Source organism: Capricornis sumatraensis, chromosome 3, assembly GCF_032405125.1.
Source record: "Capricornis sumatraensis isolate serow.1 chromosome 3, serow.2, whole genome shotgun sequence".
Classification (NCBI taxonomy): domain Eukaryota; kingdom Metazoa; phylum Chordata; class Mammalia; order Artiodactyla; family Bovidae; genus Capricornis; species Capricornis sumatraensis.
Genome location: NC_091071.1, coordinates 168603053 through 168630732, shown reverse-complemented (window position 1 = coordinate 168630732; position 27680 = coordinate 168603053). Strand labels below are relative to the sequence as shown.

Genomic DNA, 27680 nt, shown 5'->3' with positions numbered 1-27680 from the left:
TGCGGGACCTAATGGCATGGATTTCTATTTTCCTAACATTCTCTGGCATTATTTATCTATTTGGCTCTCATTTCCCCCATTATGCTGACTTCTCTGTATTATTATATTGTACATATTACTGTAAACTGTTTTAGAACAAGTTTGGAATTAACAGAGTATGAAGAAAAATACAACAGTTGGTTGATTCAGACTGTCTTGACTTCCTTCAGGAGGAACTTGGAATAGGAAGTGAACAATATTATTAAAAAAATTATAGCTAATATTTTCGGTGGCTTACTGTGTATGGAGCTTCCCTGATAGCTCAGTTGGTAAAGAATCTGCCTGCCAAACAGGAGACCCTGGTTCAATTCCTGGGTCAGGAAGATCCCCTGGAGAAGGGAAAGGCTACCCACTCCAGTATTCTGGCCTGGAGAATTCCATGGACTGTATAGTCCATGGGTCACAAAGAGTCGGATATGACTGAGCCACTTTCGCATTGTGTATTAGCCATTGCTACACATGCTTTGTATGTTTTACCTTAAACCTCACAGCCATCCTGTGATCGAGCCTATTATCCCATTTTGCAGATGAGGAAACTAAGGCTCAGAGAGATAAAGTGACTTAGCCAGTAGTTGTCAGCTGCAAGTAACAGAGCCAGAATTCAGATGTGGGCCTGCCTGACTCCAAAACATACACTTTATTCCCTTTTTGCTGCACTAAGGGGTCTCTTGGACTCTTGGGGGCAAATGAGGGTTGATACTAGTCAGCTGCCTGATGCTTTCTCTCTCATCCTGCTTCTCCTCCTCTTTCTTCTACCCTTTCTGTTGCTCGGATTCCCCAGAGCCCATGAGGGCCCCCAAAGGCCTGGCTTTTGCTGAGATCCAGGCCCGTCAGCTGACCGTGCAGTGGGAACCGCTGGGCTACAACGTGACACGTTGCCACACCTACACCGTGTCCCTGTGCTATCACTACACCCTGGGCAGCAGCCACAACCAGACCGTCCGGGAGTGTGTGAAGATGGAGCGGGGTGTTAGCCGCTACACCATCAAGAACCTGCTGCCCTACCGGAATGTCCACGTGCGGCTCATCCTTGCTAACCCCGAGGGGCGCAAAGAGGGCAAGGAAGTCACCTTCCAGACAGACGAGGACGGTAAGAGGCCTCCTGATCCCCGGTGCCCACAGACGCCACGTGTCTGAGACTGAACTCACCCTAGGAGATTTTTTGCTTAGGTTTAAGCCGACTGTATGACAACAGAGTAATGATACTAATATCTATTCCTTGGAAGACTTTGGGTAAAATTGGTATAATTTCTTCCTTAAAATGTTTGGGGACATTTACCAGGGAAGTCATTTCGGCCTGGCGTTTTCATTGTGGGAGGGTTTTTAATAACAATTTTAATTTTCAAAATAGATATTGGAATATTCAGACTTTCTAGTCTTTGTATCAGTTTTGGTGTACTCGGTTTTTAAGGGATTTGATCATTTCACTTAAGTTGTCAACTATCTTGGCATCAAGTTGGCTATAATATTCTCTTGTTATATTTATTGAATGTCTGTGGGATCTATTGTGCTATCCCCTTTTTCATGCCTGATATTGGTAATTTGTGTCTTCTCTTTTTTTCTCATGTTCATTCTTGGTAAGGGTATATAAATTTTATTAATCTTTACAAAGAGCCAAATTTTGGCCTAGTTTATTTTTTTTAATTTTATACTTAACGTTCTCTTCTATTTCTTTTTAAAAATGTTTTCTTTGCATTTGATCAGCTGTTCTTTTAGTTTTTTGATATGGAAGCCTGTTAGATCACTGATTTTGAGCCTGTCTTCATTTCTAACATATGCATTTAAAGCTGTACATTTCCCTCAGCTCTGCTTTAGTTTTATTGCACAAGTTTTGCTATATCCTATCTTCAGTATCATTCAGTTTAAAATATTTTCTGATTTCTGTTATGATTCATTCTTTGACCCAAGAGTTATTTAGAATTACGTTGTTTGATTTCTGGCTGGGATTTCTCTAATCATCTTTTTGTTATTGATTTCTAGCTTACACTGTAGTCAGAGTACATACTCTAATTTTGGTCTTTTGAAATTTGATCCATGCTTTATGGCCTAATATATGGTTGTGAGTGAGTGAAAGTCTTCAGTCCGACTCTTTGCGACTCCATGGACTATACAGTCTATGGAATTCTCCCGCCCAGAATAGTGGAGTGGGTAGCTGGTCCCTTCTCCAGGGGATCTTCCCAACTTGGGGATCGAACCCAGGTCTCCTGCATGGCAGGTGGAATCTTTACTAGCTGAGCCACCAGCAATATATGGTTAAATTTTAGTAAATGTTCCATATCTACTTGAAAAAAAATGTGCATTGTCATTGTTGAGTGTATTGTTCCACTGATATCAAGCTAACATTCATTAATTTCAGAACGCTTTTTATATATTAATGCACGTGCACCTCATGACAACCCTATCTGGCTGTTCACTGTTACCCTTCCCGTTTTGCCGATGAAGTCCCATTACTAGTAGATGGGTAGCAGAGCTGGGTTTCAAACCTGGCCATCTGTTTGAGAGCTGTTTTTCTTAACAGCTACATTCTAATCTCAGCACAGGTCCAAAGCCTTCCTCCAGATTGCTGTAAATCCCCAGGTACCCCTAAGCTCCTTGGTTAACAGTTTTCTTGTTTGTTTGTTTCCTCACATGTATAATTTTCTGTCTGCACAGCAGTGGCCCAGATATAAAATTCAACTCCTTTCTCAATTTCCGGAAAACCCCACTCACCTGAGGAAGTGTGTATGCCCTGTGCCCTGCACTGATGAGGATTTGCTGGGGATGGGAATGAAGTCTGGAGGGGTTTACCCTAAATCGGAGAAACTTAACTTTTTTATCCTACCTATCTGAGGTTCATTGGCTGAGATCCTGTAAATTGACTGAGCAAAAATAGATTAACCAGATAAAAATAAGATAAAAATATTAAAAAAATTTTTGTTATAAATTCTATTTATTTTTTGTTATATATTCTTAAAAATTGAAGTGTGGTTAATTTGCAATATTGTGTTAGTTTTAGGCATAAGCAAAGGCATTCAGTTTATTATATACAATAAAATAAATTTTATTAATCTTTCCAAAGCTGATATAATATATATGTGAATATATACACAGATATATATATTCAGATTATTTTCTATTATAGGAAACAGAGTTTATGAACACACGCTTTGCATATAACAGGGAGTACTCAGTGATGAGTAACTCAAAGGAGTGGTAAGAACTTGGGGTTATATAGCATCTTAACCATGGAACAATGAATTTTTAGTGAAGTGGCAAGACGAAAGAAAAGGACTTCAAACTTCTTGGGGCAGCAAATTAGGGGAAATCAAATGTATGGGGAAACTAATGGTGGTCAGTAAAGGTTGTCAGGTAGATTCCTCTGGGCTGATAAGGGTCCAGAGGTTTCTCAGTGATTATCTTCTGTCCTACTAGGTAAAGAGGGGAGGGGGGCACCTGTGCAAATTCATGTCCTACTTTTAGGCAAATAGGGGGAGGGTAGAGAATTTTTTCTTGTGTATGCTCCTATATTGCCTTCTGAGTTCATCTCAAAATAATCCTGATTCCAAGTGACAAATTTTGGGCTAGCATGTATTGCTGCCCTTCTCAGGTAATCTCATGTTGACTCTCAGACTGCTCCATTCTTAAAATCTGTTGACCTTTCCCCTTTCCTTCTGCAAGGTACATTGTTGAGGCTGCTTCACCCCCAACCCTGGCCACCAGGCCTCACTTGGCTCCTTGTTTTTCTTTCTTTTTTCTCTGCCCCCCTTCTCCTGCCTCTTTTTAATATTAATTAATTATTTAATATTTTATACGTTTCACTGAAGTATTAGTATAATACTTACGGGGAGTGTGCGTATCTTAAGTGGTCAGCTCAACTTGGCATTCTCCTAGACTGCACACATCAGGATAACCCACACCCAGACCAAGAAAAAGCATTACCAGCAGCCCTGAAGTCCCCTTTCTGCACCCTCCCACTCACAGCTTCCAAAGGTAATCATTATCCTGACCCGTAATGCCATAGACTAATTTCTGCTTGGTTTTGAACATTATATCAGTGGAATCATATAGTGTATATTCTCTTTTTTAATACACATAGCTGATTCACTTTGCTGTACAGTAGACACGAACACAACATTGTAAAGCAACTATACTCCAATAAAAATTAATTTTGAAAAAAGAAAGCCGTTTTAGAAACTCTGTAATCTGGAGGATAAAACTACCCCTGTTTTCAGGACACCTGTTGTATATAATAGCCTAAACCATGATATGTTCACATAGCAACCCTTGTGGTTCTACCCAGACTAAATTAAAACATTATACATTCAAAAAAACAAAAAACAAATGAAGCTGCTATGAACATGGGCGTGCTGGTTCAAATGGACTAAGTTTTTGTTTACTTGGGAAAATACCTTTGAGTGGGAGTGTTGTTTTGGGTGTAAGTGTATGTTGAACTTGATAAGAAATTGCCAAACTCATTTCCAAAGTGGCCATACATTTGCATCCCCATCCGTGAAAGACAGGGAAGCCTGGCGCACTGCAGTCCAGGGGGTCGCGAAGAGTCAGACACGGCTGGGCGACTGAACAGCTGCAACGTCAGGGCGCTGCAGGTGCTCCGAATTCTCTCCAGTAGGAGGTGTTGTCAGCCTTGGGAGCTTAGTCCTTCCAATAGGTCTGTAGTTGTGATTCTACCTTTTCTGGATCAGTGTATGTTCTTTTTATGACTGGCTTCTCCGTCTCAGCTTTATGCTTGAGATATTCGGCCAAGTGGTGTGTACGGTTCCAGAGAATTTATTCTCATTGCTGAATAATCCATTATGTGACTATTTATTCATCCTATTTACTATTGTTAGACATTTGGGGTGCTTTCAACTATTTTACATTGGAGAAGGAAAAGGCAACCCACTCCAGTGTTCTTGCCTGGAAAATCCCAGGGACAGAGGAGCCTGGTGGGCTGCTGTCTGTGGAGTCGCACAGGGTCGGACACGACTGAAGCAACTTAGTGGCAGTGGTGGCGGCAACTATTTTAAATTGTGCTGCAAATAAAATTCTTGTAGATTCTTTTTTTTTTTTTTTGGTAGATATACACATTTTTGATGGGTTTATGCCTAGGAGTGGAACGGCTAGATTTCAGGGTTTGTGTTCATAATAAGGAGATATATCCAGTTTTCCCAAGTGGTTGTGTTGAATTACACTCCCACTAACAGTGTGTGAAAATTTCAGTTGCTCTGCTTCCTCAGCAGCACTTGGAATTGTCTTTTTCCTTTTAACATTTTGGTGGGTGAATAGTGGAATTGCCTGGTTAACTTCATTTTAACACAAGGCACTTGAGCTATTATCTTGGTTTCTGCTTTCCCCTATCTTAGAAGTTCAGCTTCCCTACAAAGGTTTATCAAAGTGTTTTCCCGAAAACAAAGAAGGCCATTCTCTTCCTAGAGGAAATTCCTGGAGCCAGCTGTGAAGATGATACCTTAAAACAAAAACAAAACAAAGTCGTATCTGAAAGGGCTTCTGCTAAAATGTTGACAGTGTTTATCTCTGGGTGATGGAACTGTCGGTGCCATTAATTTTCCTTATGCTTATTTTGATTTTCTACATTGAACATATTGTTTGTGTAATTAGTAATTTTCAGACAAGAAAACATCTCCACCCATAATCCTGCCACTGTAAGGCAGTTGTTTTCATTTTTCTGGCGAATGTCTATATTTTCTGAAAACCACTCAGCTGGAACAAAATAGGAGCATTCATTCTTCTCTGCGAAATGCCTCCTGCACAGTAATGAAAATGCCAGCTGCCCTTTTCGAGTGCTCAGACATAGGCCGAACCATATGAGAGTGCTGATAGGTATTTGCCTTGGGGCTTTATGTACATCACATCATTTAATTCCGGTGGAGGAGGTATTGTTGTCATCCCCATTTCACAGATTAAGAAGCCAAGGCTCAGAGAGGCTGAGTAGTCCAAGCATCCCAGCTAGGAAATGGCAAGGCTGGAATCTGAACCCAGGTATCTGGTTCCAAAGCTTGCTTTTCCCTGCCCCGTGTCATCTTTCCCTCGCAGTGCCTGGCGGGATTGCGGCTGAGTCCCTGACCTTTACTCCGCTGGAGGACATGATCTTCCTCAAGTGGGAGGAGCCCCAGGAACCCAATGGCCTCATCACTCAGTATGAGGTGGGTGGGCCCCTGGTGGACGGTGGGCCCACAGGTTGGAGAGGGAAGTGTGTGGGGTGGGAGAACAGAGGTGATCATTGGCGTTCCTTCAGCTATGGCTGGGGTCCATACCCTGTGGGCGATGGGGGACCTGAAGGCAGAAGGCAAAGGTACCCAGAGGCCTGGCTCACCTGAACCATGATGGGTGGGAGGCTACTTCCCCGTCCCTGAGCCTGCCTGCTTGCCCATTCTGCCCCTAGATCAGTTACCAGAGTGTCGAATCGTCAGACCCGGCGGTGAATGTGCCGGGCCCACGGCGTACCATCTCCAAGCTCCGCAACGAGACCTACCATGTCTTCTCCAACCTGCACCCGGGCACCACCTACCTGTTCTCCGTGCGGGCCCGCACGGGCAAAGGCTTTGGCCAGGCGGCGCTCACCGAGATCACCACCAATATCTCAGGTGAGCCCTGCCTGACCTAGCCTGGCCTCTTTGGGGAGGCCCAGAGTCCGCTGGGCACAGAGGTGGGGCTTCCTGGGGGTGGCAATGGAGGACTCCTGCTGAGATAAATGAACCATTTAGAGGGTGAGGTCAGGGAGGATTAACTCAGAGGGTTCTGGAGATGGTTGGTGGAATCCGAGGGCTGAGGTCAGGGGTCAGGGAAGCTCAGGTCAGAGGGAACAGGGAGGCAGAGGCTGAAGGGAAAGCAGTCTGAGGGCAGAGGTCAAGGAGCCTGGAGGCCTGGCCTTCCTGGTGCAGTGGCCAGGCTCCGGGCTTATGTCCTTGTTCTCTCCCCCAGCGCCCAGCTTTGATTATGCTGACATGCCGTCGCCACTGGGCGAGTCTGAGAACACCATCACCGTGCTGCTGAGGCCGGCGCAGGGCCGCGGGGCGCCCATCAGGTGGGCATGCGTGTAACGGAGGGGCGGGAGGTCAGGGCGGTAAAAGAAGATGCCTGTCCTCTGACCCAGAACCCCCACCCAGGCCTGCTCAGCCTTGTCTTCCCTCAGTCTCCTCTTCAGGGTTCAGAGTGTCGGGAGGAGGACGTTGTGTGATCCTGGGCAGGTGGAAGGCCTGCACTCACTCCCCTCTGAGGCTGTGGGCTGTCTGGTGGTGACTGTCACAAAATCTTGAACAGGAGATTGTTCGGATCTCTCCAGAGGGCCTACCTCTGCCACCTTGGGGCTTTATTTCTCCCCAGCTTTTCCCCTGGGGGTTCCTGTTGAGGGAGGCACAAGGATGAGCTTCCTGGAAGGCTAGGGCCTCTGGCCACGTGGCATCCTCTCTCTGGAGAGGCCGAGAGCTTGGCTTCCCTACTTCTTTGCAGAGGAAGCAGATGCTGCAGTGACTGTCTCTGTTGAGGAGAAGGTGCTAGAGATAAGACGGGGTGTGTGTGTGTGTGTGATTGTGGGTGTGATGTGTGTGTGTGTGTGTGTGATTGTGGGTGTGATGTGTGTGTATGTGAGACAGTGTGCGTGTGTTTGTGCAATGTGTGCACGCACTTCCTGTCGGCCAGACGTCATCTTAGGGACTTTACCTGCATGAGTCATTTGATCCTCACGGCAGCCGGTGGAGTGGGTATCAGCACCCTTATTTTCTGCATCAGGAAGCAGGCTCAGAGAGCCTGCATAATGTGTCCCCGAGGCCACACGCCTGGTAAGCGATAGCGCTGGGATTTGAAAGCCTGGTCTGTCTGTACAGCCTGCACCTTTCCTTGAAGTCACGGAGCATCTCTGGCCCTCTGGTCCACCCGCTCCTTCCCATTAAGGCTCAGGCACTGGGAGAGGGTGACAGCCTGCAGTTGGCCGTGAGAGGGTCCTACTGAGATGCCCCCAAGAAGGCAGGGGGTTTCCCAGGTGCTCTTGACACTCTCACTTCCTCACTCCTCCCCGCTTTCGCTTTTTCCTCCTGCTTTGCCTCCCCATATTTGCTACTGCACAGTCTGATTTGGGCTGATCCCCGGACCCTAACAGGAGCTGCAGGAAGGAGTCTGCAGAGCTCAGGGGAATTTGGCCTTTTGCAGGAGGCTCAGGATGCTGGTGCCTCTGAATTGGGAGGAGTTGGGGACCCAGCAGCTTCTCCTTTCCTTGTCTCCTTGGGGGATCCTGTGAGCAGCCCAGTCAGCATCCCAGGCAAGCCTGGGATGGGGCAAGGGATGGACCATGTAAGGTGGAGAGGCCTGATGACTGTGTGACCTTGGACATGTCCCTTCACCTCTCTGAGCCTCCCTTTCCTTTGCCTTATGGTGATTATCCCAGATCAAGGTGTGCTTTGTTCACGGTTCATGCTTATTAGCATCTCCTGGTGGGACTTGGGGCTAGGGGAGGCCTGACCTCGGCCTGGGAAGTGGAGGTTGAGAGGGGCCTGGGCTGGCTAATGACGGGATGAACCTGTCTGGCCTAAATCTTAGGGTGCTGGGGTGATTCCCTCCTAACTTGGGAGCTAAAACAAACAAACAAACAAACAAACAGCTGGAGAGCAAGGAAAAGACATTTCTACTTTCCCAGAGTGCAGGCTGCCATTGTCAGTATGGGGTGTCACACGCCAAGACGTGACTGAGGCTGGGAGTGGAAAGATTTAAATTTGTCAGCATTCATTTATTTACTCTTGGCTTTGTTCCACAGAGGATTTGGAGGAGCTCATAGGACAAGGCCATTCAGTATAGTGATGAAAATAAATAGAAACACACAAGGTGGGATCGGGAGACAGAGACCAGGGAACAGAAATCAGCCATCAGGCCCGGGAGATGGCAGGCTCAGAGTTGCAGACCCAGGGCTGCCTCCAGGTTGGGAGGGTATTCGAGATGTAGGTTTAGTGTGACCTCGTTTGCCTGCTCAGTGACTGGCTCCCCCACTGGAGGCCAGTTCCAGGAAGCCCAGAGCCCCAAGTGCCCAGCATAGGACTCATGTCTGAGCTCAGTAAAAACTTTCTGGATGAATGAATGCATTGTGTCTTACTCGAATTTACTGAGGCCTAGAGGGAGCAGTTGGGAACCTGGTTGGAGCCCAGGGCTTGAGGTTCCCAGGCCCTGGGAGTCAGGGTGGAGCTTTAGGGCTTGGTTGGCTTGAGCAGGGCCCACATACTTTCAGCCTTAGTTACAGTAATAACAGCTGCCCAGGCACTGGCTGCTTGTTAAACTTGCCTCTTTGCTCACCTCTACCTTATGGAGCCATCCTGTAATCATTCCCATTTTACAGAGGAGAAAACTGAGGCCCAGGGAGCTTAAGTGACTTGCCCAGCTAGGAAGAGACAGAGCTGAGATGAGGGCTGTCCTGAGCCTGACCCCAAAGCCCGCACCCTTAGTCACCAGATGGCTCTCCCTGTCCTCTGGCCACTGTGACCACTGCCCTGTCCCCTCCCCATGTCCAGTGTGTACCAGGTGATTGTGGAGGAGGAGCGGCCGCGGAGACTCCGGCGGGAGCCTGGCAGCCAGGACTGCTTCCCGGTGCCGCTGACCTTCGATGCGGCGCTGGCCCGGGGCCTGGTGCACTACTTTGGGGCCGAACTGGCGGCCAGCAGTCTGCCTGAGGCCATGCCCTTCACCGTGGGTGACAACCAGACTTACCGCGGCTTCTGGAACCCACCGCTTGAGCCCAGGAAGGCCTATCTCATCTACTTCCAGGCAGCAAGCCACCTGAAGGGGGTGAGGGGCCGGCCGGGGTCATGGTGGGGGCGATCCGGGTGGGGGACAGGCTCAGGACAGATCGGAGCAGGCTGCTGCAGAAGCTGGAGACAGTGCCCATCCTCCACCCTCCACCCTTCCCCTCGCACTAGCCTTATTCCCCACCTCCTGCCCCATACTGCGCCCAGGCCTCCCGTAGCCCTGTCCACCTCCGCCTGCCGATCTGAGCCCTGCCCTCCTAACCCCAGACACTTTCTCTCCAGTACTAACCCTTTCCGGGGGGCTTCTTCCTGATGGCTCAGATAGTAAAAGATTTGCCTGCGATGCAGGAGACCCGAGTTTGATCTCCTGGGTCGGGGAGATACCCTGGAGAAGGGCATGGCAACCCACTCCAGTATTCCTGCCTGGAGAATCCCAGAGATGACAGAGGAGCCTGGTGGGCTTTTCCTGGATTCATGTCTATCCAAGCTCCCAGTGTGGTCCCTGCCGTCTCCTGAGGCCCGGGTCTTCCAACTCAGGTTCCTCTGGCTCCAGAGAGTGTCCCTCTCCTCTTCTCGCTTTCACCTGAGCTTGAAGCCTAGGACCAGCCTCCTCCCTGAAGCCCCGCCCTTCTCCAGGCTCCTCCCTCCTCGGATTGCTCCTTTCCGGGCTGCCCTGTAGCCAAGCGGACCCCTGGACCCAAGCGCTACCCTCATTTCTGAGCTCTCCTTGTGCCTTTTTTTTTTCCTGTTCCCGGCCATCTCATTCCACTTTCCTAAGGCATCGCCCTATCTGTGGACCCCTCCCCTTTTTGGCCCCTCCGTCCCTGGTTCCCCCTCGACCCTCCTGCTGGTGGGGTGTGTTTAGTTACAGTTCATACCAGAAAAACTCTGACCAGAGCCAAGACAGCCTGTCTAAGGTTGCCTCTGGGGAGGGTCAGGTCCTGGCTTCAGCGGTGCTGAGACCCGCCCCATCTGTGCCTCCAGGAGACCCGGCTGAACTGCATCCGCCTCGCCCGGAAGGGTAAGTACCCCTGGATTCAGTCCTTCAGCCACGGGTTTCTTACTTGCTGGGCTCTGGGGAGGTGGACGCTGGGCACTCAGGCCTGTGGGAGCAGAGGCAGGAGGTCTGGCAGACTGGTGGGGGCCAGGAAACATTCCCCTTCTTGGGCCCTACATGCCCCATCTCGAGGGCTCCTCCTCCCAGCCTGGGCACACACCCTCACACCACCGTGGTCACAGAAGGGGTCTGGCAGAGGGTGAGCCATTGAAGTTGGGAATGGGGTGGTGGGTACTGGACCCTGGTCCTGGAGTCTCTATCTGCCCCCTTTCCTGTGGGGAGTAGAAGGGGGATACCATGGACCCTGTAGTGTCGGGATTGACGCTGCTCCCAGATGAGGAATGTGGGTGGTTCCCAGTCCTGAGATGCCCTAACTGAGCCCTCCATATGTAATTATCTTCCCTTGTTGCCTCCCAGGAGGGCAGGAGGCTGCATCTGAAGGCCCCACACACATCTGCCATCCCCCATCCACTGAAGGATGGGGAGGATTTAAGGCAGGAGAGAGGGGCATCGCAGTGGGCACCACAGTCCTGTGCCTGCTGGGCTGTTCTGATGAGGAGCTATTCCAGATAGGGACACAGGGCACGTAAGGCCTTCTGACCGGGGGATGTGGAAGGTGGGAGGGACAGAGAGAGATGGGTCTGATTGACTGAAAGGCGGGACACGTGCTGAGGATGATGGGCAGATGTTTTTGTGCACCTGTTTGTGGAGCTTGGTTTATTCCTTGGGGCTTCAGTTTAGTCGCTCAGTCATATCTGACTCTTTGCGACCCCCATGGATTGCAGCACGCCAGGCTTCCCTGTCCATCACCAACTCCTGGAGTTTAAGACCCCTGCAAGCAGGGAGAAGGTGGTCCCCACCTCCCCTCTGATCCTCTGTCCTGTGTTGTTCTTCCCAGCCGCCTGCAAGGAAAGCAAACAGCCCCTGGAGGTGTCCCAGAGGTCGGAGGAAATGGGACTCATCCTGGGCATCTGTGCGGGGGGCCTTGCTGTCCTCATCCTCCTGCTGGGGGCCATTATTATTATCATCCGAAAGGGGTGAGTGAGGCCAGTGCCCTGGCCCACCTGGGGCTTCTGCCTGTCCGAGGCCGGGTGAGCAGAGAGGAGGCTGAGGGCTGGTTGGGCAGCCGCCTGGCGGGCGTGTGGAGGGCTGCCAACCTGGGCATCAGGCCTGTGGATAGACCCAAGCCGGTGAGGGGAAGCCTGAGACTGTGCAGATGGAGCTGCCCCAGAGTGGCTTGGCTGGAGCCCAGGTCTGGCCGATGCCAGGTGCCCCTGTCCAGGGAAAGGCTCTCAGTGCCTGCTGCCAAGGAGCCGTGCTGGGAGTGGGCCCCACCCGCCTTGCCCGCTGGGCTGTCCTGATGGGGATGGTGGGGAGGTAACCTGACTTGGCACCCTCAGTGCACGAGAGATCTTCTGCCATCGCGTCTGCCCTGAGCACGGGGTTGGTGCGTTATCCCTGAGCAGTGGGGGGCGGGGCTCACTCCCCTTCACACGGAGGACCCTGAGCAGCGGCTCTTCCCAGGCTCCATCTTCTCTTGGGCTCAGCTTGCCCTGGGCTCTGTTACTGTTGATCCCTGAGGAGTCCTTCTGGGCCCATGACTCAGAGGAGACCTCCCTTCCTGCCCTTGCCATTTCCCAGGCCTCAAAGGTCCAGCCTTATGTTTGTGTGGGAGGCACTTTTGGGTACATTTCACAGTGGGCAGAGTGAATACCAGCCTATCTTAGAACCTAGAACTTACACTGTTTTGGGGTTTTAGAAATCCAGGATGTGAAATTCTGAGAATCTCCAAGTTTAGAACTGTGGAGGCTCAGAACCTGGACACTGAGAGCTGCCATTGTAGTCCAAGGATGTCTAGCCTAGTGGTTTTCCCGTCTTCCAAAAGCAGCAGAACCTGTCTTCAAAACACTAAATAACCTTCCCGAGAGCCAGTACATGGAGCACTAAAGACTGAGCCTTGGTTTGGAGCTCGGTGGGCTTCTGAGACCCTGCCCCACCTCATTCTCCTTGCCCTACCTCATTTCCTACCAGGCAGCCCCAGGACACTGTGGCCCAAGCCCCTTAGTTGAGGAATGGAGACGCTGAGCTCCAGAGGGGGCAGAGACCTGCCCAAGGTCACCCGGGAGCCAGGGGCAGAGCCTGCTCCATCCTCTCCCCTCTGGGCTCTGGCTTTTGCAGCCCTTGCTGCTGCCAAGTTGGGCATGCGTGGGTGGGTTGGCTCTGGGTCTCTGGCCTGTCAGGAGCAGATAAGCAGGATCCAGGGAGATGAGGGAGAACTGGGCAGGGCCCCCCTTGCCTGAGGCCCAGCACCAGCAGGAGAGAGACTCTCCCCAAGAGTCTCGGGGTGGGGACATGCCAGCAGTGGGGTGCTGGGATGGTCTGTTCAGGGCATCAGGCTCTGATTGTTCCCTGTGAAGCTTCCTGAGGCAAAATCATTTAAACTGTTATTTAATGAGTATTATGCTGTGCCAAGAGCTCTCCACACATCACCCATTAGAACCGTAGTTACTGATCAATCACCTAGTGTGTACCAGGCGCTGTTCCGGCACTTGGGAGACATCAGGGAATTTTTCCTTCCTGGATCCTGACTCACAAAGCAGATCTAAGTTCCTTTTCACAGGTCGGGAAACTATTATTAAGGGACTCGCCCATGTCACTTTAAGTAGCAGGTCCTGACTGGACCCAGGCCTGACCGCAAAGCTCATCCTCCTTACGGCCGGGCATGTGAAGGGCCTCACCACGGCTGGCACACAGTAGTTCCTGTAGGGGGCGAGGCCCTGGGGTGGGGAGCGGCACAGATAGAGGGCTGTAAGGGAGGGATCAGATTTGGGAAATTGCAGGTGGTATTTGAGTCTCTCCAGATCTACTCCTGAGGAAGACTGGCAAAGTAGGGAAGGTCACCCACCCCAGCAAAGAGAGAGCCAGGCCCAGGAGAGGATGGATGGGTCAGATAGGCTACCAAGGCCTCACTGGGAAGGCCTCCACTTCATGCAGCTGCTACTGGAAGCCTCTAGGATCCCTTCCCCATAGCTACCTGCCTCCGCCCTGTTCCTTCTTAGATCCTCTAAAAGCCATTCAGCCCCCTTCTGTAGCCCCTTGCTGCTTCCCCCCGAATCCTACCTGGCCTTCCGGGTTCACTGTGCTCTTGAGGGCTCCCTCAGTCTGCACCGTGGGTGCCATGGGGCAGAGCAGCTCTGGCAGGGGTGGGGGTGTTCAGATCAACCTGGGGTATGGATGAAATGGACAGATGAGGAGGTTGCTGAGGGAGAGCAGCCCCCAGGGAGCTCCCGTGCACCCAGGAAGGAGGCACCTGGGGTGGGGAGGAGGTGGCTGGGAGCAGGTCTCAGCTTCTTCATCCTGCCCCCTGGAGAGTGAGGCTGGATGCACCTGCCCCTGGGAACTCTGGGGTGCCCCAGGCCAGTTGGACCCTTTAGTTCTGCTTCCAGAGACCCTCCCCACTTCCCTTTGCAGCACTTCCCCCACTCTGCCCACCCCACTCTGCACTTCACTCATACTCACAGGCTTTGCTCGGTGTTTCTCTTCCCTGCTGGACTGAGAAATGCATGAGGGCAGAGGAGTTTCTGTCTGGTTGCCTGTGTGTCCCCCGGGTCCTCTGTGTATGACTTATGGATGACTCGGGTCCTCCTGAACCCACGCCCACACCCAGCAAGCAGAGGGGGCAGGGAAGGGCTGGGTGCATGCTTGCTGTCCGGGAGGGGATTATTTTTAACCTCACTTGTTTAGATGAGAAAATGGAAGCTCGTAGAGACGGAGTTCTTTTAGTTATTTTTCTCCATTTACTGACTAGTAAGTAAAGTAAGTGAGGTCGCTCAGTCGTGTCCGACTCTGTGCGACCCCATGGACTGTGTCCTATCAGGCTCCTCCGTCCATGGGATTCTCCAGGCAAGAGTGCTGGAGAGGATTGCCATTTCCTTCTCCAGGGGATCTTCCTGACCCAGGAATCGAACCCGGGTCTCCTGCACTGCGGGCAGACGCTTTACCATCTGAGCCACCAGGGAAGCCCCCCATTTACTGATTACTCAGTTTAATAAAATCTGTATCGAGGGAATACATATTCCCTGGGCACTGTCCTGGGCCCTGGGGATCCACAGTGGGCAAAAGCAACCAGGATGCGGTCCTCTTGTGCTTTGTGGCTGTGGGTGGGGAGTCTGGCATTAAACTAAAAAAAGCACAAATGTGTGATTACAAATTGTGAAAAGACCAGGGTGTCAGGGTGAAGGGGCAGAGAGAGAGTAAAAGGGGAACTAATGTAGTTGGTGATTGTGGGGGAGTCCTTAGGGTCGGCCCTTTTGAAGTTATGACAGCTCAGCCGAGACCAGAAGAATGCCACTCCTTCAGCCCATCTCCCTGTCCTCAGGGCCACTATGACCAGCTCAGGGCCCTGGACCCCACTCTGTCCCTGGGACGGGAGACGTGCTGTGTGAACACAAGTGTTTCTCCCGCCCTGGCTGGGCCTCTGTCTTCCCCTCCCCTCTCTTTGCCTTCCCCTCCCTGCTGATGGGGTGATGTGGGCGCGGGTGAGTGGAGGATCCTGGAGTGGTCCTGGAAGGGGCCTCAGGAGGGGCTGGCTCTGGGGTCAGGGTCCTGGGCCCGGTCTGGACTCTCGCTGACCCCCTGAGAGCCGCGGGCTGACATGACTTTCTGGGACCTGGCTCCCCGCCGGGGAGATGGGATCAGACTTGCCCCACGACCCCACTGCCGGTGCCTCGAGGTCCCATCAGGGCTCTCGGCCCAGCTGTGCTCTGGGTGCTTGTGAGGGGGTCACGTGGCTCCTTTAATGGACCCCATACCCAGGGGCAGTCTGGGTGGCTGAGGGTGGCCCCAGTTGTCCTGGTGTACAGCCCCCCTCCCCTTCCTGGCTCATTTCTTCCCAGCTTGCAGAGGGCTGTCCCCTCAGGGGCAGGGGAGCCTGTGGGGGGCAGGCGGGTGGCATGGGGACTGCGGGGGGTGGTCTGCAGGGGTGAGTGCACGGTTACCTGGAGTGTGTGAGTGCAGGCATCTGTGTGTGAGTGTGTTTGCGAACACGTCTGTGTATGTATCTGTGTGTGCCAGTGTGTGTGTCTGAGTGCCTGTGTCTGAGTGCATGCATGTAATAGGTCTGTGTTTGTAAGTGCATGAGTGTGTCCATGTGCTTCTGTGTGAGTGTGTGTATCCCTGAGTGTGTCTGCATGTGTATTTCTCTTTGTGAACGCATGTGTGTAAAAGCTCTGCTTCCCTCCAGGCCTTTTCCCCACCTCCTTCTCACTCCAGGAGTGGGCTTGGGGAAGGTTCTGGAAGGAGCCGGGCCAGCCCTTGGGTCAGAGAAGGGCCTTCTGACCCGTTGGTCCCAGGCCAGCCTGGTCCCCAGCAGAGAAAGCACCAGGCCCCTCCTGCTGGTGGTGCTGCCCTGGGCCCCGCCTTGTGCACAAACCGTGGCCCACCTGTGTGTTCTCTTTGCATGCTGCCAGGAGAAACCACTATGCCTACTCCTACTACCCGTAAGTAGTGCCCCTGCCTGGGGGCCCCGCCCCTCCTGGGGAGCCCCCGCCCCCGCCTCTGCCCTGCCTGAGGTCAGTGCCTCCTCCACGGCCACCCTGCCTCTGAGCTTCCCTCCTCTGCTGTCTCTCCTCTCCCCACCGGCCTCCTGTGTGGAGGTCATGAGCGCTGTCTCTGTGCTGAGTCTTGGGTTCAGAACCAGCTGTCTGAGCCGCCCCAGACAAGTCACTGGACCTCCCGGAGCCTCCTGTCCTCTTGAACCCGAGGCAGCCCCTTGTGTCTCAAGCCATTCTTGCTGGTCGGGACCTCCCGACATCAGACCTCAGTCCACGTCCAGGAAGGTCTTCGCCCGGGTCCCACTCTGGGTCCACAGCCTGAGTGTGCGTGCGTGTCGGGGCAGACACAGGGCGGCTCCCAGGGCACCTCCAGCCTTTCTCTAGCTGGGCCCAGCTCCTCAGACCCACCGATCCCTGGGCGCCTCCCCTGAGCTCAGTTCTTCACACAGAAACCACACAACAACCCTGAGAAGACGCCCTGTGATCGCCCCATTTCACTGATGAGGAAACTGAGGCTCAGGGAGGTTAAGGACTTGTCAGAAGTCACAGGATGTGCAGAGACGGGGTTGCAGCCCAGGCTGCCCTCTAACTCCCCAGCCTGCCGATGCCACTCTGTTTTCTGCCTCTGGGATCTCTGACCCTGCAAGGCTTCCAGATCATTCCCCTGCACCCGTGCTTGTCCCCACCTTGCAGAGCAGGCCCAGGTGGCCCCGGGCCAGCCCAGAGGACGGTGATCTCTCACCTCCTCCCTGGACCCTCTTCTTGCATCGACATCACCCGCTGTCACCCTGGCTTTCCCAGCAACCACACCCCTGTCAACACACGTGGAGCCTCCAGCTCAGCTGTTCCTTGAGCTCCTAACAAGGCAGCTCTCCTGCTCCCTCAACTCTGCAGGTGTTTTTTAAAAACATTATTTTACTGAAGTGTAGTTGATTTACAGTGTTGTGTTAATATCTGCTGTACAGCACAGTGACTCAGTCACACACATATATGTATTCTTTTCATAGTCTTTAAAATTTTCTTTTTAAATTGGAGGATAATTGCTTTACAGTATTGTGTTGCTTTCTGCCATACATCAGCATGAATCAGCCATAGGTATACATGTGTCCCCATCTCCCACCCCATCCCACCCCTCTGGGTTGTCACAGAGCACCTAATTTTGAATCTAAATGCCGAACTTTTCCAAGTGTCCATATTACACGCCATTGGCTTGATCTCACCCTGAGGTCGGCTGGAGGCCGCGGTGAGCGGTGTCCCTCCTGGCTCTGTCTGCGGATCTGGTTGGTTGGTGTTTGAAGTTCTTCTTCCAAGTAGAGCAGGAGGCCTGGGCGGGAACAGAGCCCTGTGGTTCACCGCTGCAGACCGCCTCCTAGGCCAGGATCCTCTTGGGAAGGGTCCTCCTGGGGCTGCATGGTCCAGCCAGCCTGACGGGCTGTCCTCTGTCCGAGGCCCTCTGTCTGTCATCCCTGTGGTCGCTGGTGTCTGACCTGTCCCCCCGCCCTCTGTCTCCTTCCCCGCCTCTCTCCTTGTCATTCCTTTTTTCCCTCCTCTCCCTTCTCTGTATCTCTAATTCTCTGTCCCACCCCCGTCTCCCTCTTTACCTCCCTTCCTCCTCCACCTTCTGTCCTATGTTGATGGTCGAGGTCACAGCCACGGAGACCTCTCCTCATCTGCCCCCAAAGGGTCTTTGGCTCTGCCCTGGGCCACAGTGAGGGAGACAGCCAGAGCCTGAAGGTGGGTGGGAGTCGGAGGCTTGGGCCCGCTGAGCTGTCTCAGATTGGGAAAGTCACACCCACCGCAGTCCATAGCCGCACTGGTCCCCAGCAGGACACAGAGCCCTCTCTCCTGTGTTTCCCAGAGGAAACACATGGTTGTCCTGGCAGGAGGGGCATCCAGAGGTCATCCTGTCCCTCCCCCTGCCCCCAGCAGCTCTGGAGCCAGGACGGGCTGAGTGGAGTTTGTCTCTCCGGGGGAGTGAGTCCCAAACTATCCTCTTCATCTCCACGACGATGACCAGTGTCCCTGAGCCCGCACGACCTGGAAGTCCCTTCTCAGGTCTGACCTGCATCCTGCATGCTGCAGGGCCGGGCAGGTGAACGGCTCTCTGGTCTCGAGCCTTCCCTGTGATCGGGTCCCGGCTCTTCTCCAGTCTCAGTGCCATTCCCACGTCCTTTCCCTTTGCCTGGGTTTCAGCCCCTCGGACGTGGAGCCTTGAGCCCTGCCTCCCCACCCCTGTACTCCCTCCCACTTTCCTCTGAGTTCCCTGGGGTTGCAAACTACCATCCACGTCTAAAGCTGGACTGGAGACCTGGGCTGTGCAGGGGTCCCTGCCCAGGGTCCTCTCCGAAGCTCCCCATCTTGGGAAGGACTGGGCCTTCTCCCTCTGCAGCTTCTGGCAGCTGTATGGGCTGGTGGGCAGCGACAGGAATATGGATGCTGTGTGGATTACTTAAGTCTAGTGTGGCCTGTGGGAGGACCATCCTGGGGTTCCTGGGGGTAAGAAAAAGTTGTAATTGGAATTTATTCCCTGCCCACTGAACAGTGGACACTGAGACTAGCCGAGCTCTAACCAGACCCTCTGCCTGAAGGAGAATTGCAGTGCTTTCCCACGCAGGAGGAAGAGGTCCCAGGGCAGCTGCCTGGTGAGGCCAGAGGAGGGAAGGTTATGTGTGGGGCCTGCAAGGCTGGAGCTGGGCAGCCATCTTCCTCGTTGTGGATGCGGTGATTGTTGTGACCCGACAATAGGCCTAGAGTGACTGTCCTCCCCATTTTCTGAGCCCTCAGGCCCAGTGAGAGTTAGGAGGCATATCCCAGCCTGAGGTCACCACTGCTCCATCCCTTGCTCTCAGCAAAGGTCCACAGGATAGGGACCCTTGTTTAGTTCCCAAGTTGTGTCTGATTCTTTGCGACCCTGTGGACTGCAGCATGCCAGGCCTCCCTGTCCCTCCCTATCTCCCAGGGTTTGCTCAACCTAATATCCATTGAATCAGTGATGCCATGCAACCATCTCATTTTCTGTCGTCCTCTTCTCCTTCTGCCTTCAATCTTGTCCAGCATCAGGGACCCCGCCCGGTCCCTTTTGGGCAAAGAGGCAGCTTTCCGGGTCTGGTGAGCAAAGGATGGGGCCAGAGTCCCTTCAGTATCCAGAGATGCTTCTAGACTGGCTCCTGGCCTCAAGGCCCCTGACTGCTGGGTCTCCCCATCCACCTCTGGGTGCTGTCCTGTCCAGCTGAGCACCCATGTCTCCCATCGACCCTCCTCTGCAGGAAGCCAGTGAACATGACCAAAGCCACTGTCAACTACCGCCAGGAGAAGACCCACATGATGAGCGCTGTGGACCGGAGCTTCACGGACCAGAGCACCCTGCAGGAGGATGAGCGGCTGGGCCTCTCCTTCATGGACACCCACGGCTACAGCCCCCGGGGTGAGTGCCTGCCCCTTCCTCGTGGCCCCCAGGCACTCCTGCCCCAGACTCCTGAGCCAACAGCGCAGAGCCCCCCATCAGTGGATTCTGTAACACCCCGAACCACGGGACTAAGCATCCTGCTGGGTACCAGCATGGGCCCTGGGGATACAGAGAAGGCACCGGTGTTATCTTTGCACTGGAGGAGCTTTAGGAAAATCGAGGTCTTAGACGCAGATTCATCTAAAAGGAGTGTGAGTTGCCTTGTTAATTGTGAGAAGTGTTCTGGAGACTCAGGGAAGGGAGTGCTGCTGTGGGGTCAGAGCCATCTCCTTCCTGCTGTGTGAAGGGAGTGCTCTGGAGTTAGACCTTGGTTTGCATCTCAGGTCCCCTGAGCTGCGTGACCTGAGGCAAGTGGCTTAACCTTTCTGGTTGTCTGCTTCCTCATGTATAAAATGAGGAGGAAGATCATCTCTGCTGGTGGTGCCCCTGGGAGACTAAATGAGAATGTGTATACATTGTTTAGTGCTGTGGCTGGCCTGCAGGGAGAGGAGGGTGAGTCAGCTGTATATGCTAGGAGCTTCTCATCAATCGCTTCATCACACATCTTTTGATTTGACTTAGTGCTGATTTGTACAAAAGGAAATAGACTATTTAGGAAAATCATGAAGTCGTAATAATACAATAAACACTGGTAAAGCCCACTGGTGAATTTGAAAGTCATCTGAATGCGTCTCTCATAGCCCCTACCTCCCTCTTAGATGTAAATATTCCCTTGAAATTTATGTTTATAACTTTCTTGGCTTTTGGGGAGTCATTTTTACCATGTGTGCGTGTGTCCCCAAACAGTGCATGCTATAATTTCGCTCATTCTGAGCTTGATAAAAATGAAATTGCTCTCTATTTTTCAGCTCAACACCATGTTTCCAACATTTACCCAGGTGGATGTTTTGCTATAGTTCATTTATTTTCTCTGATGTATAGTTTTCCATTGTATGAATATATCACAATTTATTTCTCCATCCTGCCATCCACGGGCATTTGATTTGTTCCTAGTTCTCTTGTTATTACAAACGAGGCTGCTGTGAATGTTCTTAAATGAATCTCTAGATGCACCTGCACAGCAGCTTCTGGAAATAAGAGCTGCTGGATTATAAAGTATGTGCTTGTTCTGCTTTCTGAGACAGGGCCAAATTGTTTTCCAAAGCGTCTTTGCCTGTGTTCATTCCTAGCAGCAGGGCGTAAGAGTGTGCATCACTCCACATCGAGATCAAAACTTGCCAGGCTTCTTCACTTTCGCCAAACTAGTTTGTATAAAGATGGTAATTCTCTATAGTCTTAATTTGCATTTCTCTGATTACTAATGAAGTTGAACATATTTGCAAATCATCATCGGCCATTCAGGTTTCTTCTTCCGTAAAATGCCTGTTCATGTCTTTTACCTAATTTTCTGTTTGGTTTTCTGTTGCTTTCTTAGTGGTTTTTAGGAGTTCTTTATATATTTAGGATGAGACTCATTTGTCTCTTATGAATTGCAAATATCTTCTCCCAATTTGTGGCTCATCTTCACTGGTTATTTATAGTGTCTTTGGATGAACAAATTTTTGTGTCGATTTAGTCAAGTTCATCAGTCTTTTCCTTTTTGATTTCTATTTTTGTGTTTGTTTAATGGATTCTTCTGTATGCAAAATTGCAAGACATTTTTTACTTTTTTCTAAAACTTTTAATATTTTGCACTTCACTTGTACATCTTCATCCATTTGTAGTTGATTTTTGTATGTGATATAAATTATTTTTTTTCTATAGGGAAAACCAACTGTCCCAGCATCAGGTATTACAGTTCATTTTTTCACCACTGATTTGCAGAGCCACCCCGTATCATATATCACATTTCCATATATGTATGGGCTATGTTTTGGCTCCCTGTTCTTTATCATAGGCCAGTTTGGTGATTCCTGTGTCAGTACCAAACCAGCCAATTACCGTAGGTATCTAGGTCTTGATATCTGAAACGTCAAGCCCTCCCAACCTTGCTCTTCACCAAGGATGTCTCGGCTATATTGGCCTTCGTTCTTTTTCTTACAAGTTTTAGAATCATCTCTTCAAATTCCTTGGCAAATTTGGTTGGCGGAATGTGCGTTGAATCTTAGGATTGGTTTTCGTTGTGTAAAACCGAAACTCGACATCCATTAAACTCCCTGTTCCCTCTCTTCTCAGTTCCTGGCCACCACCATTCTTACTTTCTGACTTTGATTACTGTCTCATGTAAGTGGAATCACGCAGTGCTCGTCTTTAGGGACTAGCTTATTTCACCTAACGTAATGTCCTCAGAGTTCATCCATGTCGTAGCACCTTTTAGAACTGCCTGTTTTTAAATTGCTTTTTGAAAAAATTAATTTTTTTAACTCCTAGTTTTTGGCTGCACCGCATGGCATGAGGGATCTTAATTCCCTGCCCAGGGGTCATACCTGTGGCTCCTGAAGTGGAAGCTCAGAGTCCTAACCCCTGGGCTGCCAAGGAACTTCCAGAATTGCCTTTCTTTTTAAGGTTGAATAATATTCTGTCGTATGTATATGCTGGCTCTTCTGACCCATTTGCCTGTTGATAGACACTTCGGTGGTTTCTAAGTTTTAGCTATTGTGAATAACACTCCAGGCAAGAATGCTGGAGTGGGTTGCCATTCCCTTCTCTAGGCGATCTTCCCAACCCAGGAATGGAACCCAGGTCTCCTGCACTGTAGGAGACGCCTGAGCCACCAGGGAAGCCTGCTATGAACATGGGTGTATACAAACATCTCTCCGGGTCCCTGCTTTCAGTACTTTTGGGTATATACCCAGAAATGGAATTGCTGGATCATACAGTGGGTCTATTTTTAATTTTTTGAGGGCCTGCCACGGTTTTCGACCGTGGCTGCACCATTTTGCATCCCCCCTAGTAGTGCACAGGGGTTCCAGTTTTCCCCACATCCTTGCCAGTACTTGTTTTCTGTTAAAGAAAAAAAAAATTATAGCAGCCATCGTCATGGATGTGAGATGGTATCTCGTAGTTTCGATTTTCTTTTCCCTAATGCTGGAGTGATGTGATGTTGAGCATCCTTTCATGAGTTTATTGGCTGTTTGTGTACTTTATTTGGAGAATTTTTGAATTGGGCTGTTTGTCCTTTTGCTGTTGAGTTTTAAGAGTTCTATATTTATTCTGGATATTAATCCTTATCAGATAAATGATTTACAAACATTTTTATCTCATTCTGTTGGTTGCCTTTTTACTCTGCGATTAGTATCTTTTGATGAACAAATGTTTACATTTTGATGTTGTCCATTTTGTCTGTTTTTTTCTTTTGTTGCTTATGTCTTTGGTATCATAGCCCAGAAATTCTTGCCAAATCTTATGTTATGAAGCTTTTGCCCTATGTTTAGATCTTACATTTAGGTCTTTAGTCCTTTCTGAGTTAATGTTTGTGTATGATGTTAGATAAGGGTCCAACGTCATTCTTTTGCATATGGATGTCCAGTTTTCCCAGCACACGGGGTATATTTTTAGAATATTATATTTCTAAGTATTGGTCATATAGAGAAATGCAGTTGATTTTTGTGCGAATAGATATTGGTCTTATATCCATCCACCTTGATAAACTTTCTTTTTTAATGGAAGTATAGTTGGGTTATAGTATTGTTAGTTTCAGGTATATAATATAATTTGATATTTTTCTAGATTATAGACCGTGGAAAGTTATTACACTATTATTGGCTATATTCTCTGTGCTGTATATTACATCCCTGTGGCTTTTAAAATTTGTAACTGGTAGTTTGTACCTCTAAATCCTTTTCATCTATTTTGCCTTTCTTCCTCCCCCTTGCCCCTCTGGCAAAACCTAGTTTGTTCTCCATGTCTGTGAGTCTATATCTGTATTGTTATACTTGTCTATTTGTTTGACTTTTTAGGAGCTACTCATAATGTCATTTTTCTTCCTTTAGTTTGTTAGTGAGGTGAGTGACAGTTTTAGATTTTCCTTTTTTTCCCCTTAAAAAAATTATTTATTTTTAATTGGAGGATAATTGCATTACAATATTGTGTTGATAGATTTTTTAATGTTCAAATGACCTTCCATTCCTGGGGTAAATTCGACTTGGTCTGATGGGTAATATTTTTTTTGTGAATTATTGGATTTAGTATAATTATAGTTCAAGATTCTAAAGCTGTATTCCCCAGTGGGATTGGCCTGTAATTTTTCTTTTTTGTGTTATCTTTGTCTGGTTTCTGGTATCCAGATTCTACTCGTCTTATAAAACGCACAGAGATCTTGTCTCATTTTTCCTTATCACAGAAGATTGGACTCATTGGCTCCAAGTCCCTGAAAGTTGGGTGGAATTCATCAGTGAAACCAAAAGAGTCCTTGTCTTTAGTTTTCTTTATGGAAACATTTAAAACTTTTAATTCAATTTATTTAAAGGGATAAAGAGCTCTTCAAGCTTTCTGTTTTTAAAAGACACTTTTAGTGTTATATTTGTCTAGGAATGTGTCCATTTCATTTATGCTTTCAAGTCCATTGACTTGCATTTCTGCATGATGTTCTCTGTGACCTTCCCTCATTAAATTTAACTACAGCCCTACATGCTGCTGCTGCTAAGTCGCTTCAGTCGTGTCTGACTCTGTGCGACCCCATAGACGGCAGCCCACCAGGCTCCCCCGCCCCTGGGGTTCTCCAGGCAAGAACACTGGAGTGGGTTGCCATTTCCTTCTCCAATGCATGCAAGTGAAAAGTGAAAGTGAAGTCGCTCAGTCCTGTCTGACTCTTAGCAACCCCATGGACCGCAGCCCACCAGGCTCCTCCGTCCATGGGATTTTCCAGGCAAGAGTACTGGATTGGGTTGCCACTGAGCTGTTAATCAACTCTTCATCTTACAAACAAGGAAACAGAGACACAGAGAGGAGAATCACTTGTCTGGGTCAAACCGCCAGAAGGTGGCAGAGTCAGGATTTAAATGCAGGTATCTTTGAATTGCAAATTGCTGTATCACGCAGGCCTGGTGGACCGGGTAGGATTTGGGTTGGCAGAGACAGGAAGCAAAGGCATCTATGCATGAGGTAAATGCACAGAGCGTGTGCAAATGTAAATGCGTGTGTAAATGCACATTTCACAACCTGGCGAGGTCTGCTTGGGCGGAAAACTCAAGTGGGTTTTGGGGGGAGTGGGAGGTGGGGGTGCTGTGGTCACACATCTTGCTGCTGAGTCCTAGGGAGAGACGGAGAGAGGCAGGAAACACGGGCTCTGCACCCAAGAAGCTCACTGTCTAGTTGGGAAGTGAGATGGACCCAGGAGATTCAGCACTGGGCTAACTGCTGGCGGAGCAGTGGGGAAAATGTGTTGCCATAGTCTTGAGAAGACACACCTTTGGGCAGGGGAGGCCAGGGTTTCAGCTGAGATGGATAAGATCTGATGGACGGTGAGAAGGGGTGGACACTGAAGGCAGGATGCTGGACGCAGGGGGAAGGTGTGACGGCTGGGAAGCTCAAGATGTATTCAGGAGACTGAAGCTCAGTCTTAAGGCTTCTCTCTTTCTTTATGCCGTGTCCTGGTCTAGCCGCTACTTTTCTTTTCCTAACAGTGAGGCCAGATTTTTGTGGTTTAAAACCATGTTGATTAGATTCAACCTCAGTATGGAAATTTTAAATAGGGACTTCCCATGCTGAGTAAATGTTGAGCTGGGATGTTCCCAAGTTGTTGGAATGTGCCCCTGTGGATTCTGATCCTGCCCTGAAACCCTCAAACCCTCTGGGTTCTCATCCTTCCAGAGCTCTTGACCGCTATGGGAACCAGAGGGTTCCAGCCAAATGGTTTGTCAAATAAATGCCCCTTATTTGACACAGCAAATGCCCTCTTTTCAGGAAGAGGAAATCAGAGGAAGACAATAGGGTCCCGGAGTCAGATGGGCTGAGCATGAATCCTAATGCTGCCACTTAAGCAGCAGGGCACTCAACCCTTCTGGCCTCAGAATATAGAGTGGGTTGCTATGCCCTCCGCAAGGAGATCTTCCTGACCCAGGTATCAAACCTGTGTCTCTTATGTCTCCTGCATTGGCAGGTGGGTTCTTTACTGCTAGCGCCACCTGGGAAGCCCATACAAGTGAAAGTGTTAGCCACTCAGTTGTGTCTGACTCTTTGTGACCCCATGGACTGTAGCCAGGCTCCTCTGTCCATGGAGTTCTCCAGGCAAGAATACTGGAGTGGGTAGCCATCCCCTGCCCCAGGGGATCTTCCCAACTCAGGGGTTGAACCAGGTCTCTTGCATTGCAGGTAGATTCTTTACCCTGTGAGCCACCAGGGAAGCCCCTATGTAATAAGGGGAATAACAATAACACTTATGTCATAGGAATATTCTAAGGATTGAATGGCTTAAGAATCATGCCAGGCATGTGAAAGCCCTCAGTATGTTAGATCTTGTTAGCTATTGTTACAGGTTGTGTTTCTTTAAAGTTGTTTGCTAATTGCAAATAGTGAAGGAGAAGTATAATGTGCTGTTGGTTGCATAGCTGGTGGCCTGTCTTCATCAAGGGTGGATGGGAATTGGGGGAAGTGCCTATCTTTGAGGGAAGTCTGAGGATCCTCATTTTCAAATGAGAAAACCAAGGTCCAGAGAGGTCGAGTGACTTGAGACAGAATTCACATTCAGGCTCCTCTAACTCCACACCCAGTGTTCTTTCCTCTGGGCCTCCAGTCCTCCCCGCAAAACATCAGCTGTCCAGTGGTTCAGTTCAGTTCAGTTCAGTTGCTCAGTCGTGTCCGACTCTTTGCAACCACATGGACTGCAGTACACCAGGCCACCCTGTCCATCACCAACTCCCGGAGTTTACTCAAACTCATGTTCATTGAGTCGGTGATGCCATCCACCGTCTCATCGTCTGCTGTCCCCTTCTCTTCCTGCCTTCAATCTTTCCCAGCATCAGGGTCTTTTCAAATGAGTCAGGTCTTCGCATTAGGTGGCCAAAGTATTGGAGTTTCAGCTTCAGCATCAGTCCTTCCAATGAATATTCAGGACTGATTTCCTTTAGGATGGGCTGGTTGGATCTCCTTGCAGTCCGAGGGACTCTCAAGAGTCTTTTCCAACATCACAGTTCAAAAGCATCAATTCTTTGGTGCTCAGCTTTCTTTATAGTCCAACCCTAACATCCATACATGACTCCTGGGAAAACCATAGCTTTAACTAGCTGAATCTTTGTTGGCAAAGTAATGTCTTTGCTTTTTAATATGCTGTCTAGGTTGGTCATAATTTTTCTTTCAAGGAGCAAGCATCCAGTGGTTACTCCCCCAAATTATCCCATAATCATTATGGAGCTGGAGAAAGCCAAGGCCAGCGCCTGAGTGCCCACCTTGAAGCTGAGGGCTGGCTCTTACCTTCCTTTCTGTCATCCTTTCAGGGGCTTCCAGCTGTGCGGGCAAGCTAGTCCTCAGGATCTGTGTGTGTGTGTGTGTGTGTGTGTGTGTGTGTGTGTTAGAGAGGGAGAGAGAGATCCCGTGGGAATGCATGGGTGAGAAGAGTAAGGATATGTCTTCTCTGGGCCCAGGAAATGGAACATCTTCCTGGCAGCATCATCATTCATCATCCTTTGTCCTCTGGTGGTCTTGTTTGGAGAACATCTTGTTGCTCTCGGGCTCACCTGGAAGCTGCCCAAATTTGGCTCTGGCTTCCTCCCAACCAGTGGGGGCATTTGCTTGTCTTCAGCCATTGCCAGATGATTCCATGCCTACTTGTGAGGCCCTATCAGAGCTTTCAGCCTTTCAAGATCTCTGAGATGAGCTGCTGGATTTTCTGTCTGGAGAGCTCACTGTGGAGCTGTCAACACGGTTTCCATGAAGAACACTTAGGACCCTCTCATCTCTGAGATCTTTGAACCAGCAGAAGTCTT

At 50.1% G+C, this 27680-nt stretch overlaps 1 protein-coding gene across 4 annotated transcripts in view; it reads left to right on the top strand.

Moving 5' to 3' along the window:
* The window catches only part of PTPRU (protein tyrosine phosphatase receptor type U), an 86264-nt gene that overhangs the window by 35667 nt on the left and 22917 nt on the right, over nt 1–27680 (top strand). For 3 of the 4 annotated variants that reach the window (XM_068967399.1, XM_068967397.1, XM_068967400.1), the window contains exons 8-15: nt 821–1129; nt 6073–6182; nt 6422–6623; nt 6961–7063; nt 9531–9804; nt 10749–10785; nt 11720–11858; nt 19640–19797. In XM_068967399.1, coding sequence (XP_068823500.1) covers nt 821–1129; nt 6073–6182; nt 6422–6623; nt 6961–7063; nt 9531–9804; nt 10749–10785; nt 11720–11858; nt 19640–19797 — 1332 coding nt within the window. Of the gene's footprint in view, nt 1–820; nt 1130–6072; nt 6183–6421; nt 6624–6960; nt 7064–9530; nt 9805–10748; nt 10786–11719; nt 11859–16289; nt 16320–19639; nt 19798–27680 lie in introns of all 4 variants that reach the window. The other variant, XM_068967398.1, reaches the window with a different exon arrangement.